Genomic DNA, 13,967 nt, shown 5'->3' with positions numbered 1-13,967 from the left:
TTCATTTACACAATGTACTTACCGAAGCTGATGGGCTTTTCTGTAGTAATAGAGAGAGTAGAAAGGCATTTTGAGGATCTCATAGGTCTGTCCCAGTCCATACCAGGCCCGGTAGTCTCTTTTGTTCACTTCTATTGCATGTCTAAGGGACAAAAGTCAACATATTGTATTACTGTACAATTCATTTTAAGACTATAAACAGGGTTCCCACTCTAAACCAAATCACAGTTTTTTCAGGACTTTAACTGAATAAAAGCTAACCTATCAACTTTTTTTCCATGTAAAAACAGAACAGCAATTGTAACTTAAATGTATTGTCTCATTCACTTTCATCAGTTTTCATTCGTACCAAACAATTTATTAATTTATTTTTATTTTTATGCACTTTCATAAACAACTAAAGAGTCTTAACTCTTAAAGAGCATGGGAATAAAGCACAAGAGAATTGAATAACCTGAAAGGTTCAGAAGAAATAACAGTACAAAACAATAATTAGAAAAAATAAACTTTATATAAGGCAAACTCTCTGACCATTTAGTTAATAAATAAAACTGTAGTAGACTCAAATTTAATCTATATTAATCTATAAAGACACTGATTTTGAGAAAACAAAAATAGTGAATGTGACCATTTTTTTATCTGCTCATGCTGATTAAATAATTAAATTTATGATGTAAAAACATAATGTGTTTTTGTGAAGTTATGCTACATAAAACATACCTTTACCTAAACTAAAGCATTATTCATATACATTATTGATATAAAAATGCTAGTTCTCTCTTCCAGCAAGTTGCACATATAAAACAGCATGGATAACGTTGTTTCCCTGGTTACTGCAGTAAATAAATGATGTTTAATCCAGCAGGATTTTATCAATCCTGCTGCAACCCAAAATTCGCAGATTAAATTCAGGTCTGTATATTAAAAAAAATTGAAAGAATGTATTACCTTGTAAAGCATAAATTAATTTATATATATAAACTTTTGAAGAATGTTATGCATTTTGCTAGCACTTGGTGTGTTACTTTAGAGATGATTACCTGTAGGCCTGAATGGCGGCAGAAGTGTTTTTCATCTCCATGTACTCGTGACCCATGAGGGTCCAGGCCCCTAGACAGCGTGGATTCAGCTTTAGAGCACGCTGAAAATACAGTGCTGCTTTTTCATGCTGAGACCGAAGACTGTAGTAGTTACCTGTGAGCAAAAAACAAAGCAATCAGCATTCATACATGACTGAACTGAACTGATTTTCACACATAACACAAAGGAATTCTAAAAATATTTTTTAAATGTACGCGGCTAAATTAGTTTTACCAGTAGAGGGTGTGATGGTGGAGACTATGTTCAGACATTGTGTAATGTCATAACAGAAGAGTGAAGCTTTAAATACAAAAATGCTAATGGTCTAATTCGATTCAATGAATATGCTGAGCTAAGACCCAGAAATCAGGATTCACAAATGGTAAACTCAACTCTAGGAGAGTATTGAAGCCTGGGCTGCACGATATGACCTAAAAATCAAACCTCGATTAATTAAACACTTAACCTCAATTTTGATTATTGTAGGATTATTTTTTTTCACTGTAATTACTAATTTTACTTATTATATATTTCCTCTCATAGTTTATTATGTTATCATTTGTACTCTAAATATAATCAAGTTTTTTGTAATAAAAGAGTGTGTTTCTTTTATCTACGATATTATAATAATTGACAGAAACAAACTATGGTTATTAGATCAATACTTCAAACTGAAAGCAAATAACATTGCCCTTCCAGCCGCAACCTAGTACTGGGAAACACTCTCGCATTGACACTCAGACTCCAGCCAATTTTAGTTTATTCAACTCACCTAGCACCCAGAGGAAACCCACACGAACTCAGGGAGAACATGCAAACTCCAAATGCCAACTGGCCCAGCTGGGACTCAAACTAGCAATCTTCTTGCTGTGAGGTGACAGTGTTAACTATTGAGCCACCGTGCCACCACATCAGTGAAATAAAAACTTCCAATTTTTAATTAACCTAGTTATGCAGGCAGCTTATTCTGCTAAGGCACCCCTTATAACTTATATATAAGCTGAAGGGAAGTGAGTGAGTGATGCTTGACACTTTATAGCTCAGTTAAAAAAATAAAAAGAACTTTTATCTGCTACTAATAATCTTTCAGGCTTCTGAGTATTAATTACGTTGTCTCCATTGTCTTCATTTGCTGAAGTGACAATGCGAATGTTAAATGAGTGCATGGCTGCGGGCCTTTGAATTGGTTGTTGGTCTATTTGGTATTGGCCAGCAACAAAGACTACAATTTACCTGATCTATGACAGACTCGCGTTTACTTTTTTTTTTTGGTCAGGTTGCAGCGAATATGAACAATGTCCTTACTGCGGTGTCAAGGAAACTCGAAGCGCTTAGTTTGTCCGCATGCGTTAATACGTTTTTAAAGGGGAAGTACTCACAGGATTAAACAAACTAAATAATTGACATGGGGAAACTGCATTGGTTATCGGTTATGAATTTCCTGTTCGGTTTCTTTTCGATTAATCGTACATCCACAATTGAAGCTTATTTAAAGTGGAGTGTTCCTTTAACTATGATTGAAACACATTTTACTAATTCAATGTCTTGATGCACATCAAATGCTGTTATATTTCTATAAATGTCTGAGTCAATATCTATCATCAGCATTCTAAAAATATCTGAGCCAATATCTATCATCAGCATTGCTTGTGTGCAACTACTTCTCAGAACAGACCCGCATGACTGCTTCCAAATATCTATCGCCTGCCTTCAACCTCAAGAAAGATAACAAGACACTGATTGTTATCATGTGTGGCGCCTGCCGATCTGATGCACAAGACATTTATTATTATTAAAAACGAGAGCCATAGTGGTTTCCCCATTCTCCACTAGCAGGAATGTCTTATTTTTTCTATTTATTATTGATTTACCACAATAGTTTGCCCAATGTGACTAATCTCTTAAATCTTTTACATGAAACTGTTTGACAATTCTGTCAATTGATGGGTTTCAGTGATATTCTAGAGACTCAACAAAATATTTTGTCTCATCTGATATATTTATATTGATATATTTGTTATTCTTTGTTACCTTCCAAGGAATCACTAACTTGCGTAAATGAAAGATTGATTTCGTGCACATATAAGAACTAATATTCTAAAGATAAAAAAAAAAAACTGTTATTGTATTATATTATACACTACACCATTCAAAAGCTTGGAGTGAGGATCTTTTTCAGCCATTGTTTAAACTTGTCTTTCTCCAACCAGGAGTACGCAAACTTACAATTTTCCATTTTGCCATCTGTTTCGGTACATGTGGAGAGCGTCACATCACCTTGCCTTACATGACATCACCCGGATGGAGGAGCTTGGCCGGACGCACCTCGGTCCGAGCCAATTGTGTGGATCGAGTATGCCGTTGTTAAATTTAACGCACCGCGGCCCGAGCCAATCGCGTTGGTCGAGTATGCCGTTGATTAATGATTTAATCAGTCAAACACTTTGGACAACGCTTGAACAAAAATTTAAGACCTCGTAAAAATGCGATTAAGACTTTTTAATACCTTTAAAGGACCTTTATTTTCTCATAATCAACTGTTAATACGTTTTAAGACCCCGCGGACACTCTGTGTAAGAAGTTCTACTCTACACTGTTATCAACATAATAATAAAAACATGTTTTTGAGTATTAAATCTGAATATATAAATGATGAAGGACCATGAGACTGGATAATTGATATTACTAGACATTTAATGAGAATGAAAGTTCTTAACAGTGCCAAATATATTAAGCCTTACAGGCAGTTTATTTTTGTTTACATTAATTTGGCCTACAACATATTGAAATATTGATGGAAAATGGTTCATTATTATTTATTAAGACAGTAGGGTTGTATTTGTTCAAATTAATTTCAACTCACAATAAAAAGTTTTTATTAATCTTATGTAATATAAACTGCCTAGTAGGGTTTATTTTAATGTATTTTTATTTGTCAGTTATCTACAAAATAAACAAAAAAGATTGAATAAATTTAAGGTGAAGTGAGGTGCAAATAATACTTTTTGGCCTAAAGGGAATTATGAATTACATTCAAGTAGGCCTATTATACCATAAAATATAGAATTTCTGATCATTTCCTTTATAATTTGAGTTATGAATTACAGTAGCGCAATACTACTTGGTATTGTGATACTTCAGCTAGCATAGTATCGTAAGATTAATAGTATCGCAACAACATACTGCCTAGTTACCAATGAGGTGTTAAAATGAAAATAGTAATCCTTATATAAAAAATAAATAGCTAATAAAATTCACTTAAATGCTGTAACAGGTTATTTCTTACTGTTGATTTTCATGCATTAATTAACATTTATTAATGAGACCTTATTGTAAAGTGTTACCTGTTGTACTTTATCAACCTTTTGGGATTTAATTAGTTTGAAACAACATTTCAAACTACTTAGCCAGCAGCTAGCTCTCTGCAACTCTCACAGGGTCGCCAACTGACCACATGGCCATCCCACATGGGAAAGCTAGGTTGCTGCCGGAAGTGATGTTAGTAAGGCCAGCAGGGGGCGCCCAACCTGCGGCCTGTGTGTGTTCTAATGCCCCAGTATAGTGACTGGGACTCTATACTGCTCAGTGAGTGCTGTCTTCCGCATGAGACGTTGAGCCGAGGTCCCGACTCTGTGGTTGTTAAAAATCCCAGAAAGTCCTTCAAAAAAAGAGTAGGGATTTAACCCTGGCATCCTGGCCAAATCTGCCTACTGGCCTCTGTCCATCATGGCCTAATAACGCTCCCCATATCATAATTGGCGTCATCCCTCTGTCTCCTCTCCACCAATCTGCTGGTGTGTGGTGTGCGGTCTGGCGCAAAATGGCTGCCATCGCGTTATCCAGGTGGAAGCTGCACACTGGTGGTGGATGAGGAGATTACCCCCCTATGTGTAAAGAGTGCCCAGAAAAGCGCTATATAAATGTAAGGAATTATTATTATTATTATTTGTTTACTTTAACAGGTATAATAATCCAAAAGATACTTAGTGTAATGTGTATTATAGTGTATATTTATTTATATCCTGAGAATACCGTATATAGTGATACTATCATGAGGCTTGATATTACAAATTCAGCTTTAATAATAACATGATTAAATAACATTTAAAAATATATTTGAATAGTAAACAGCTATTTAAAATAGTAAAAAATATTGTTGCTAATAATAATGTTGCTGTTTTGAATTAAATAAATGCAGGCTTATTGCAAAACAAAATCTTAATCTCTTAAAATCTTCATAAACCATCCTCTCAACAACCAAACTGACTGCGTGTTCACTCTTATTTCTCATTCTCACCTATGACACAGCATGTCTCCACTCTGTACTTGTCTATCTCCACCAGATTGTGAGCCAGGTAACTGAGCTCAGGCTTCATACTCTGAAAAAAAACGAAGAAAAAAAATTCAGAGGACGTTAACATAAGATTACTTAACAAGAATGACATTTGACCTGAAATGATTTTTATTTTATTTAGTTTAATACCAGCATATAATTCTGCCATTATTATACTTAAACATTCTAATCTACAAGATTCACCCTTGGACACCAAAGCTATTCCACTGACAAGTACAGCTTAATTACAGGTGTTTTACTCTTTTGCTGATTAGAAAAGATAGAATCACTTTTTTGTGTGTATTATATGCTAACTGAATCAAAAATAACAATGTCTCTTAAATAACTATCAGATTAGACTAATCACTTGGCCAGTAAGGAAGATAACAACTTAAGCCTACTTAAGAAATCTCTCTTTTTGATCATTTGTTGAGTGAGGAGGTGTTTAAATGGAATAAATGACTATGTCACCAGAGAATCGAATTCTTTGAAAGACCCATTTTTACCAACATGATTAAAAAGTTTGAGATCAAATTAAGAATTAAACAATAATAGATACACAACAATTATAGGTAATCATTTAATATGATTGTAAATACAGGAGTTCCACAAGGAAGCATTTTATCATCCTTACTTTTTTTTCTTTACACAAATGAACTTAAGATCCAGGATTTCTGTTTTAAGTAATTCAAATATGCAGATGATATGGCCGGTTGACTAAAACAGGAACAGAAGAATATATCTTATACTATAATTGTATAAATTTACTTTTAAAATTAGTGTAAAAGGAGTTCACTGGAGATCAATTTTAACAAAGGAGATGATAATTAGCAGAAATAAATTATATCTTAGTAAAGGGTTGAAACCTCTGGTCCTTGAGGGACATGAAATAGCAACAATTAAATGTTTTAAATATTTAGGAACATTTATTGATAGTGGATTGACATTTGCTGCAAATGCAGAGTGCATTTTGAAAAAAGCAGTGCAGAGATTATATCTCATTAGGAAGTTACATCAATTTGGTGCGAGTCAAGATGTTCTGGAGATGGTATACAAGAACTTGGTTGAAAGTGTTGTGAGTTCTAACATGATTGCATGGTATGGACTGTTGCCAATTAAGAAAAAGCAAAAACTGTCGAGTAGTAAAAATTGGCAGTGCAATTGTAGGTAAAGCACAAAGACAACCAAATGAAATTTATTCAATTAGAATTAAACAAAGCACACATCATTATTGAAGATTGTTCCCATGCCTGAAATAAACAATTTCAACTCTTGCCATCAAAAAGACATTTTAGGCCAGGGGTGTCCAAAGTCGGTCCTGGAGGGCCAGTGTCCTGCTGACTTAAGCTCCACCTTGCTTCAACACAACTGCCTGGAAGTTTCTAGTATACCTAAGCTGCGTCCTAAATCGCATACTTATGCACTATTCTACACCATTTTGTAGTATAAATAGTGCAAGTAGTGTGTTCACACTGAAAACTCTAAAAATACTAAGTTCACTTTAATTACCCGGATGATGCACTCATTCAGCCGCTAAAATGAAGTGTGTAATGATGGACACTTCACGCACTTAACGACCGCAGGTTTGCTTACGTAGCGGAAGGGGCGGAGCTATCGGACGCACATGTTGGATAACTTTATTTATTTTAGATGGTGAAAGCAAAATTCTCCTATGAGAGTGATTATAGCGCATCCCGATGGTGAATGCGGCAATACTCACGGTAGGTATTATTTGATAATTCGGTCGTTTATTTCACTGATTTGGTGACCGTCAAACGTCATTAGGGAAACGGTTTGTATTTCCGCTTAGTAAAAAAACATTAGTGTGCCATTTGAGACGACACTACATACATATACTATCCTGTTGAGTCTGTAAGTGCATAAGTACATAGTGCATGAGTGCATAGTGTATAGTGGGCCATTTGGAACGCAGTCCTAGTAAGATTTTGATTAGCTTGTTCAGGTGTGTTTGATTAGGGCTGGAGCTAATCTCTCCAGGACACTGGCCCTCCAGGACCAAGTGTGGACACCCCTGTTTTAGGCAACCTCAAGTAAAGAAAAATGTGTATCAAATATTCTTTGTGCTCTCTGCCATTATAATATTAAATACTGGGTTCTAAGTATGTATAGGGTTTTAAATACAGTTTTTAATGTGATATATGTGATGACATTTGTGTTGCCAGCTTTTTTCTGTGATGTGTGTAATCTGAATTCCGATGTGGTTGTGCGGTAAAGCCAAAGATAAAAAGTCTCTTCGGCACATAAAGCCATTCACTAAACAGATTTTTAATAATATTTTTTACTATCTAAATAGGTTTTCTCAGCTGCTTTCAAACTTATTATTCTTTTTTTTTTTTGAGCAGCAACACTGAAAGATCCTGTGACTGGAGTAAAGATAAGCATGGGCTGGTATAAGAATCTGACAGTAAAATAACCTTGGTTAAAAATAACATGGTATTGTCATATTTTCATTTTAAATGTCTGGGTTAAAAAAAAAAACGACTTCTTCCCACTAAACAAAATAATTTTGTTTTAAGAAACATTTGATATATTTTGGAATAAATAACACAGACAACATGATTAAAATATTTTCCAGTGGCCTAGATATGAATTAGCAGTCATACAAACATCTTTCCCAAAGCCTCTCTATTAGTCGGTTGGTCTCGCGTGTCCATCATTTTTGTAGTTGACTTACACTTTTCACCTGTGTATGTAGTTCTAATCTAATTCCCGTCCAACACGCAATGTACTGTGGGCAATATCAGTGGTTAGAGCATGGAAGCTTCTACACCTAAAATTATGTCTGGAAATGGAAAACCATTCGGTAACTTTTGACATACTCTTTTCAACATACTACAGTTTGGGACATACTGATTCTATTTTTAAATACTATTTTTGACGGATAGTATGCAAATTGGAAAGCAGCTATAGTGTCATAAACTGCGTCCGAAACCGCATACTTCCATACCATACAGTACGCTAAAATTAATCAATTAAATATTCGAGCCGAGTAGTATGTCTGAATTCATAGAATTCGAAAATCAGTATGCGAGAAGTACCCGGGTCACCTACTACTTCCGGCAAGATTCTGAAGTGCGCATCCCATGCACGCTGCAATATCTTATAATGCCCTGCGAGAGAATTCATGAATGGGAATAAAGCAACGCAAAGGGTAGGTCACATGACCATCACAAAATGGCGAATGTAGTACGTCCAAATTCCATTTATACTGCTCACATTCATACTGTATAGAATATACTTCTCTTACGGCCGAGTAGTACATTTAAATATAAATGCAATACCTACTGAGTAGTAGGCGGTTTTGGACGCAGCCACAGTGTTATGAAGTGCACAAGTCTACAACCCATGTACACTCAACAGATAGAAAGTCCCCATAATGTCACATAAATTTCCACGTCCAAAGCATAGTCCTATGGATGTATAGTATAAAAATAAGATATTGGCTGCATCCAAAACCGCCTATTACTCAGTAGGTACTGCATTTGAATTTAAACATAATACCCAGCTGTTAGAAAAGTACATTCGATACAGTATGAATGTGAAAAGTATGAATGGAATTCAGATGTACCACATCCGCCATTTTGTCATGGTCACGTGACCTACCTGCGTCAGTTGTGTCGCTTCATTCATGCGCACTCCAGAATCTCGCCAAAAGTAGTAAGTCATCCGGGTACTTCTCGCATACTGATTTTTGAATTCTATGAATTCAGACATACCACTCAGTCAAATACTGATTTTAGCATACTATATAGTATGGAAGTATGTGGTTTCGGACACAACCACCATTTCAATAAAGTTAGTATACATTACAACAGAAATTAATTGCTGATAGACAGCTCAATAAGTGTTAAATAACTATCACAGGGTCTGACCAAAAAGTTGAAAATCTACTCTGCTGTTTTCAAAATAATAATAAAAAAAATTTTAGGGAGCAAATCTAAATATTAGAATCATTTTTGAAGGATCACGTGATTGGTGATGATGTTACCAGACATATGCCGATATTCAATAATTCAATATCATGATAATAAATGGTAAACTGTGAATAATTAATTTTTTTTTTTTTTTTTTTTTTACTTTGTGTTCTTTAGTGCCAAATTATTTAACCCTCATGACATTTCTACACGTTAATCTGGACTATGACATTGAAATATTGGTGGAAGATTTTGTGGCTATTTATAGGCCCATTGTTCATTAATACTTGTTGGTTAACACAATAAGATTCTGATAAACTTACAATGAAAACTACAAATGTTTTTAGCAATCATATGTGATATAAAAATCCATCAAAATCAAAAGAATAATCTCAATATTAATATCATCCTATGCCAAGTAAAGATGCTAAAAATTCAGCTTTAAATCACAAGAATTAACTTTAAAAAATCTTAGTTTTTGTGTACTTGAATGATCAAATAAATGCAGGCATGGTGAGCAGAAGACACTTCTTTAAAAAAAAATGAACATTGTGTATACATGGATAAATATTTCACAGTTTTCAATTTTTATGTTAAGTTGATCAGGAGCTCTCACCCGGACATAAAGCAGATTGGAGAATGTGTCCATGTTTTCAATGCGGAAAGGATCCTGTTCCCGAAGTTCATTAAACAGATACAAGGCTTGATCAATGTCTGGGGAAAGTAAAAAAAAGCTTTTTAATAACATCTATTTATAGACACAGTGAAAAACATGAACATTAAATGACAATGACCAGTGTATTAAATTATGTTTGTTAACATTAGCTAATCAGTACAGATGAGTCACATTAGCTCAAGCAAAGTTAATATCAATAGATTAAATTTAGATTTTAAGAATATTTTAATAAATGCTGAAATTTTTATGTGCAAAAATTAATGTTTTAGGAATGTTTATCATCATTAGTTTAGTTTCAAATGTAGTTTAGAGCCTATTGAACAATGAAACTATTTTTAACTGTTCCAAAAGAAACATTATGAAACAACACACTTTAAAATAACTATCCATTATAACTAGTTAATAGATCATTAATAAACTGTTAGTTAATGGGTTATAAATTACTTACAAATAAATAAATAAAAAGTTACATAAAAGTTAATAGTTTGTTAATTATTTATAGATGTGCCTAATAAAATGTTTGTACCTTAACCTTGTTCCACGCATAGGCTATTCTGTGTGCTGTATTTTATTAAAGAAACTTCACAGAAGAAATGCTGAACGTTGTGTTTAATGTATAGAAACACACACACTGAGCCATCAAATGGCAGAAAAGCAGTATACAACACAATACAAACACATGAGGTTTGGGCACTTTTTGTGCTAAACATGAAAACAAAATAAATAAAATATCTTTTATTAGAAAAGTTCTACAAAAGTTTCACTGGTATTAGTAAATGGTTAACAAACTATGAACAACTGATCTGTAAAGTGTGAGTTAATATATTAGTTAAGTGTTAGTTATTAGCTTAAGTATGTTATTGGGACGTTATTCTAAAGTTGAAACTTTTCCTCATTTAATAACACTTAATAAATGAAGAATAGTAGCAACTTTAGAATAACGTCGCAATAACATAAACTAATAACTGATACTTAACAAGTCTTTAGTAAGAAGTTTACTAACAGCTCGTTTATGATCTCTTAATAATTTATTAGGTATAGTTATAAATCATTAAAATGCAGATAACAAGTCATATACAACTTGTTAACTAATAGCTTGTAAGTTATTTTGGCTATCTATAAGGCACAGGCATAAATAATTAACAAACTATTAACTTTTATTTAACAAGTCATTTATAACCAATTAACTAACAGTTTATTAATGATCTATTAACTAGTTATAACGGATAGTTATTCTATATTGTTACCCAACATTATTTAGATCATTCAACATACTGTAATACGTTAATAGTAATTATTAATATTATTAAGTTAAAATCACTAAGAAATAATAATACCTTTTATTTTCAAAGAACTCAAGGACACCTTACAATACGTCACAGGCACATTATAAAATACAAGACAAAAGAATAATAAACATAATATTAAACCACAAAATCATTAAAACAGAAAGGTTTTAACCTGGGATTTAAATTTGGAAATACAGTCCACCTGACAAATATCAAACAGCAGGGAATTCCATAACTGTGGTGCTATGCAGCTAAAAGCCTTGCCACCAAATGATTTCATCTTAAAATTTGGAACTGATAACTGTTCAGCCGCATAAGATCTGAGAAGTGTACCAGTGAAGAAGATTAGAGAAGTAATCGGGTACCAGGTTGTGAAGAGCTTTATAAGTTAATAGAAGAAATTTATATTGTACACAATAAAAAACAAGAAGCCAATACAAGTGAAAGAGAATTGGGGATATGCGTTCAGAAGCACGCGAGCAGGTGACTATCATAGCTGCTGAGTTCTGGATTATGTGTAATCTGTGAAGTTTGATAAGAGGGATACCAGATAGTAAGTAATTGTAATAATCAGTTCTTGATGTAACCAGGGCATGAACAAGCACTTCAGTATTTTGTTGAGATAGTGAAGGGCGAAGTCTTGCAATGTTACGTAATAAAAAATAATTATCAAAATATTGAATAACATTATTAATTCACAACTCTAATACATTCTAGGGCTTTTGATTGTGATATTTTGTTATTCTGCAATATACAGATATATAATTTCACCAAAATATCTGTATTTGGAAAGAATTTATCATTTTAAACTGATTGGAATGATTCTGTAGGGGAGTGAATCTGCATAAATTATAATCCATTACAATCTATACACATTGATAAATGCAATAATGTATTGTTTTTAGAGGAGTTTAACTGTATTCTGGTAAAGTAACTGAATAATCAAATGTAAATTAGTACTGCGTAATCTTTGTTGTATAAATAAGTCAATAAACTTAATCGTTATTTAAAACGGCATACTTTCTTATGCCTGAATGCTTGTAAAATCTTCATACAGTCACAGGCCTCAAAATAAAAACACAAGCAAATGATCTGATATAATCCAGACTCAACATCTTGTTATGTAAAACCATATATTGTGCAGCCCTAATACATTCTCAATTTAATAACCTAAAACAGAGATGTTAACTAAAAAAAAGTAGCAATCTTTAACCCATGTGTGCTTTTAGGCATGTTTTCATCCATTCTGGGGAGATTTTGAATCTTAATTTGGCTTAATGTCTCTGTTTCAGCAAATGGAATGATTTTTGAGGACAATTCTTATTTTGACACATATTTAGGGGGGTGGGGGACAGAAGCTTTGAAATGTTTAAAAAGTTACTACCTTTTCGTAATGTTAGTGGCTCTTTTTGCCCCATTGACTAAAACCTTTAACTATTACTGTTGCTCATCAGTTGCAGTGCATAAAGCTCAATTTCAGCCTTCTATATCAGGGTTTCCGCAGGTTACATCAAGTAAAATTTAAGACCATTTTGAGACCATTAAGTACCTATGCAAGATTTTTTCTAATGGCCTGGTTTTATCATAAGAAATCATTTAATTGTTTTTTTTCTCTAATTAGGGGGTTTAATTTGGGCAATTTACTGTAAAATGTTGGTAAACTTTATTTTGATGGTCTATTTGAGTATTAGTAGACTGTCTGCTTAATATATGTTGATACTGCTCCTTCAATAGACATTTCCTGACTATAAGAAACGTTGCAAGTACATGTCAACTTACACTAACCCAAACCCCAACCCCAATTTAACAGTCTACTAATAATCTAATGAGAATTAGTTGCAATGTAACTTAAATTCAACAAACGGACCATCAAAATAAAGTGTGAAAATGTCTAACAGCTGTTGTGAATTGTATCTCTTTGCAAAACTTGCAAACTTAAGGTTTTATTGAGATGTATTGTTGGTCAATGGATGAATGTGGACCCAGTTGAGTAGCTTTACTTGGATAAAGCAAAAATAAGGGCCGTTTAAAAATGATTTAATGCCTACAACACAATATTTCAGTGAATTTAAGACTTTTCAAGACCTAAAATGTAGTTTTTTTAAATTGAAGATGTTTTAAGACCTTTTGCACTTATCTTGACATGTCTGAGAAAATCAAAATAAGCAGCTCAGCTCTCAGAACATAACAAACATAGTAAGTATTCTTATGTATGCACATTATTGTTTCCTGTTTTACTCTATGTAACTCGATATAAAAAGTAACTTATTTTGCACAGGCCTACCTAAAGGGTTAATGCTGCCAACTGATGATCAACAGAAAAAAATGACACATTTTACCTTTTCAAAAAAGGAAAAAACCAGCAACAATCAGGAATGCATGATTATATGCTGTCATGGCTTTGCAATCAATAAATTTAATTATAATGTAGATGGGCATAGATTAATTTTTAAATCTAGATTAATTTCACTGTAATCTTGGAATTATTCTAGATTAATCTTTTAGCATTCAGAATTTGTGTGCTACCCAAATAATGACAAAAAGTAAGTTCCAGAAGGGCACTTTTTTTTTGTCAGACAGCTCACCGGTATGGCTTTCATTCACCGCCATTCATTTAAAAAAAGCACCCGGTGCATTTTATTTGTATGTTTTAC

The 13,967-nt window shown here is 33.4% G+C and overlaps 1 protein-coding gene across 2 annotated transcripts in view; it reads right to left on the bottom strand.

Annotated features, from left to right (window-relative positions):
- Positions 1-13,967, bottom strand: part of cdc23 (CDC23 (cell division cycle 23, yeast, homolog)) — a 30,086-nt gene that overhangs the window by 8,342 nt on the left and 7,777 nt on the right. Inside the window, exons 8-12 of one of the 2 annotated variants that reach the window (XR_012396495.1) lie at positions 9,965-10,062; positions 5,378-5,459; positions 4,425-4,964; positions 1,041-1,194; positions 23-142 (exon numbers count right to left, since the gene is read on the bottom strand). Coding sequence is in view for 1 of the 2 variants with exons in the window: in NM_200933.1 (NP_957227.1) it covers positions 23-142; positions 1,041-1,194; positions 5,378-5,459; positions 9,965-10,062 (454 nt within the window). In the remaining variant the exon portion in view is untranslated. 2 annotated transcript variants of the gene reach the window in all.

The sequence above is a fragment of the Danio rerio genome, chromosome 21 (genome assembly GCF_049306965.1).
Source record: "Danio rerio strain Tuebingen ecotype United States chromosome 21, GRCz12tu, whole genome shotgun sequence".
NCBI lineage: Eukaryota > Metazoa > Chordata > Actinopteri > Cypriniformes > Danionidae > Danio > Danio rerio.
The sequence above is the reverse complement of the archived record's forward strand: the minus strand, read 5'-3'. Positions and strand labels throughout refer to the sequence as shown.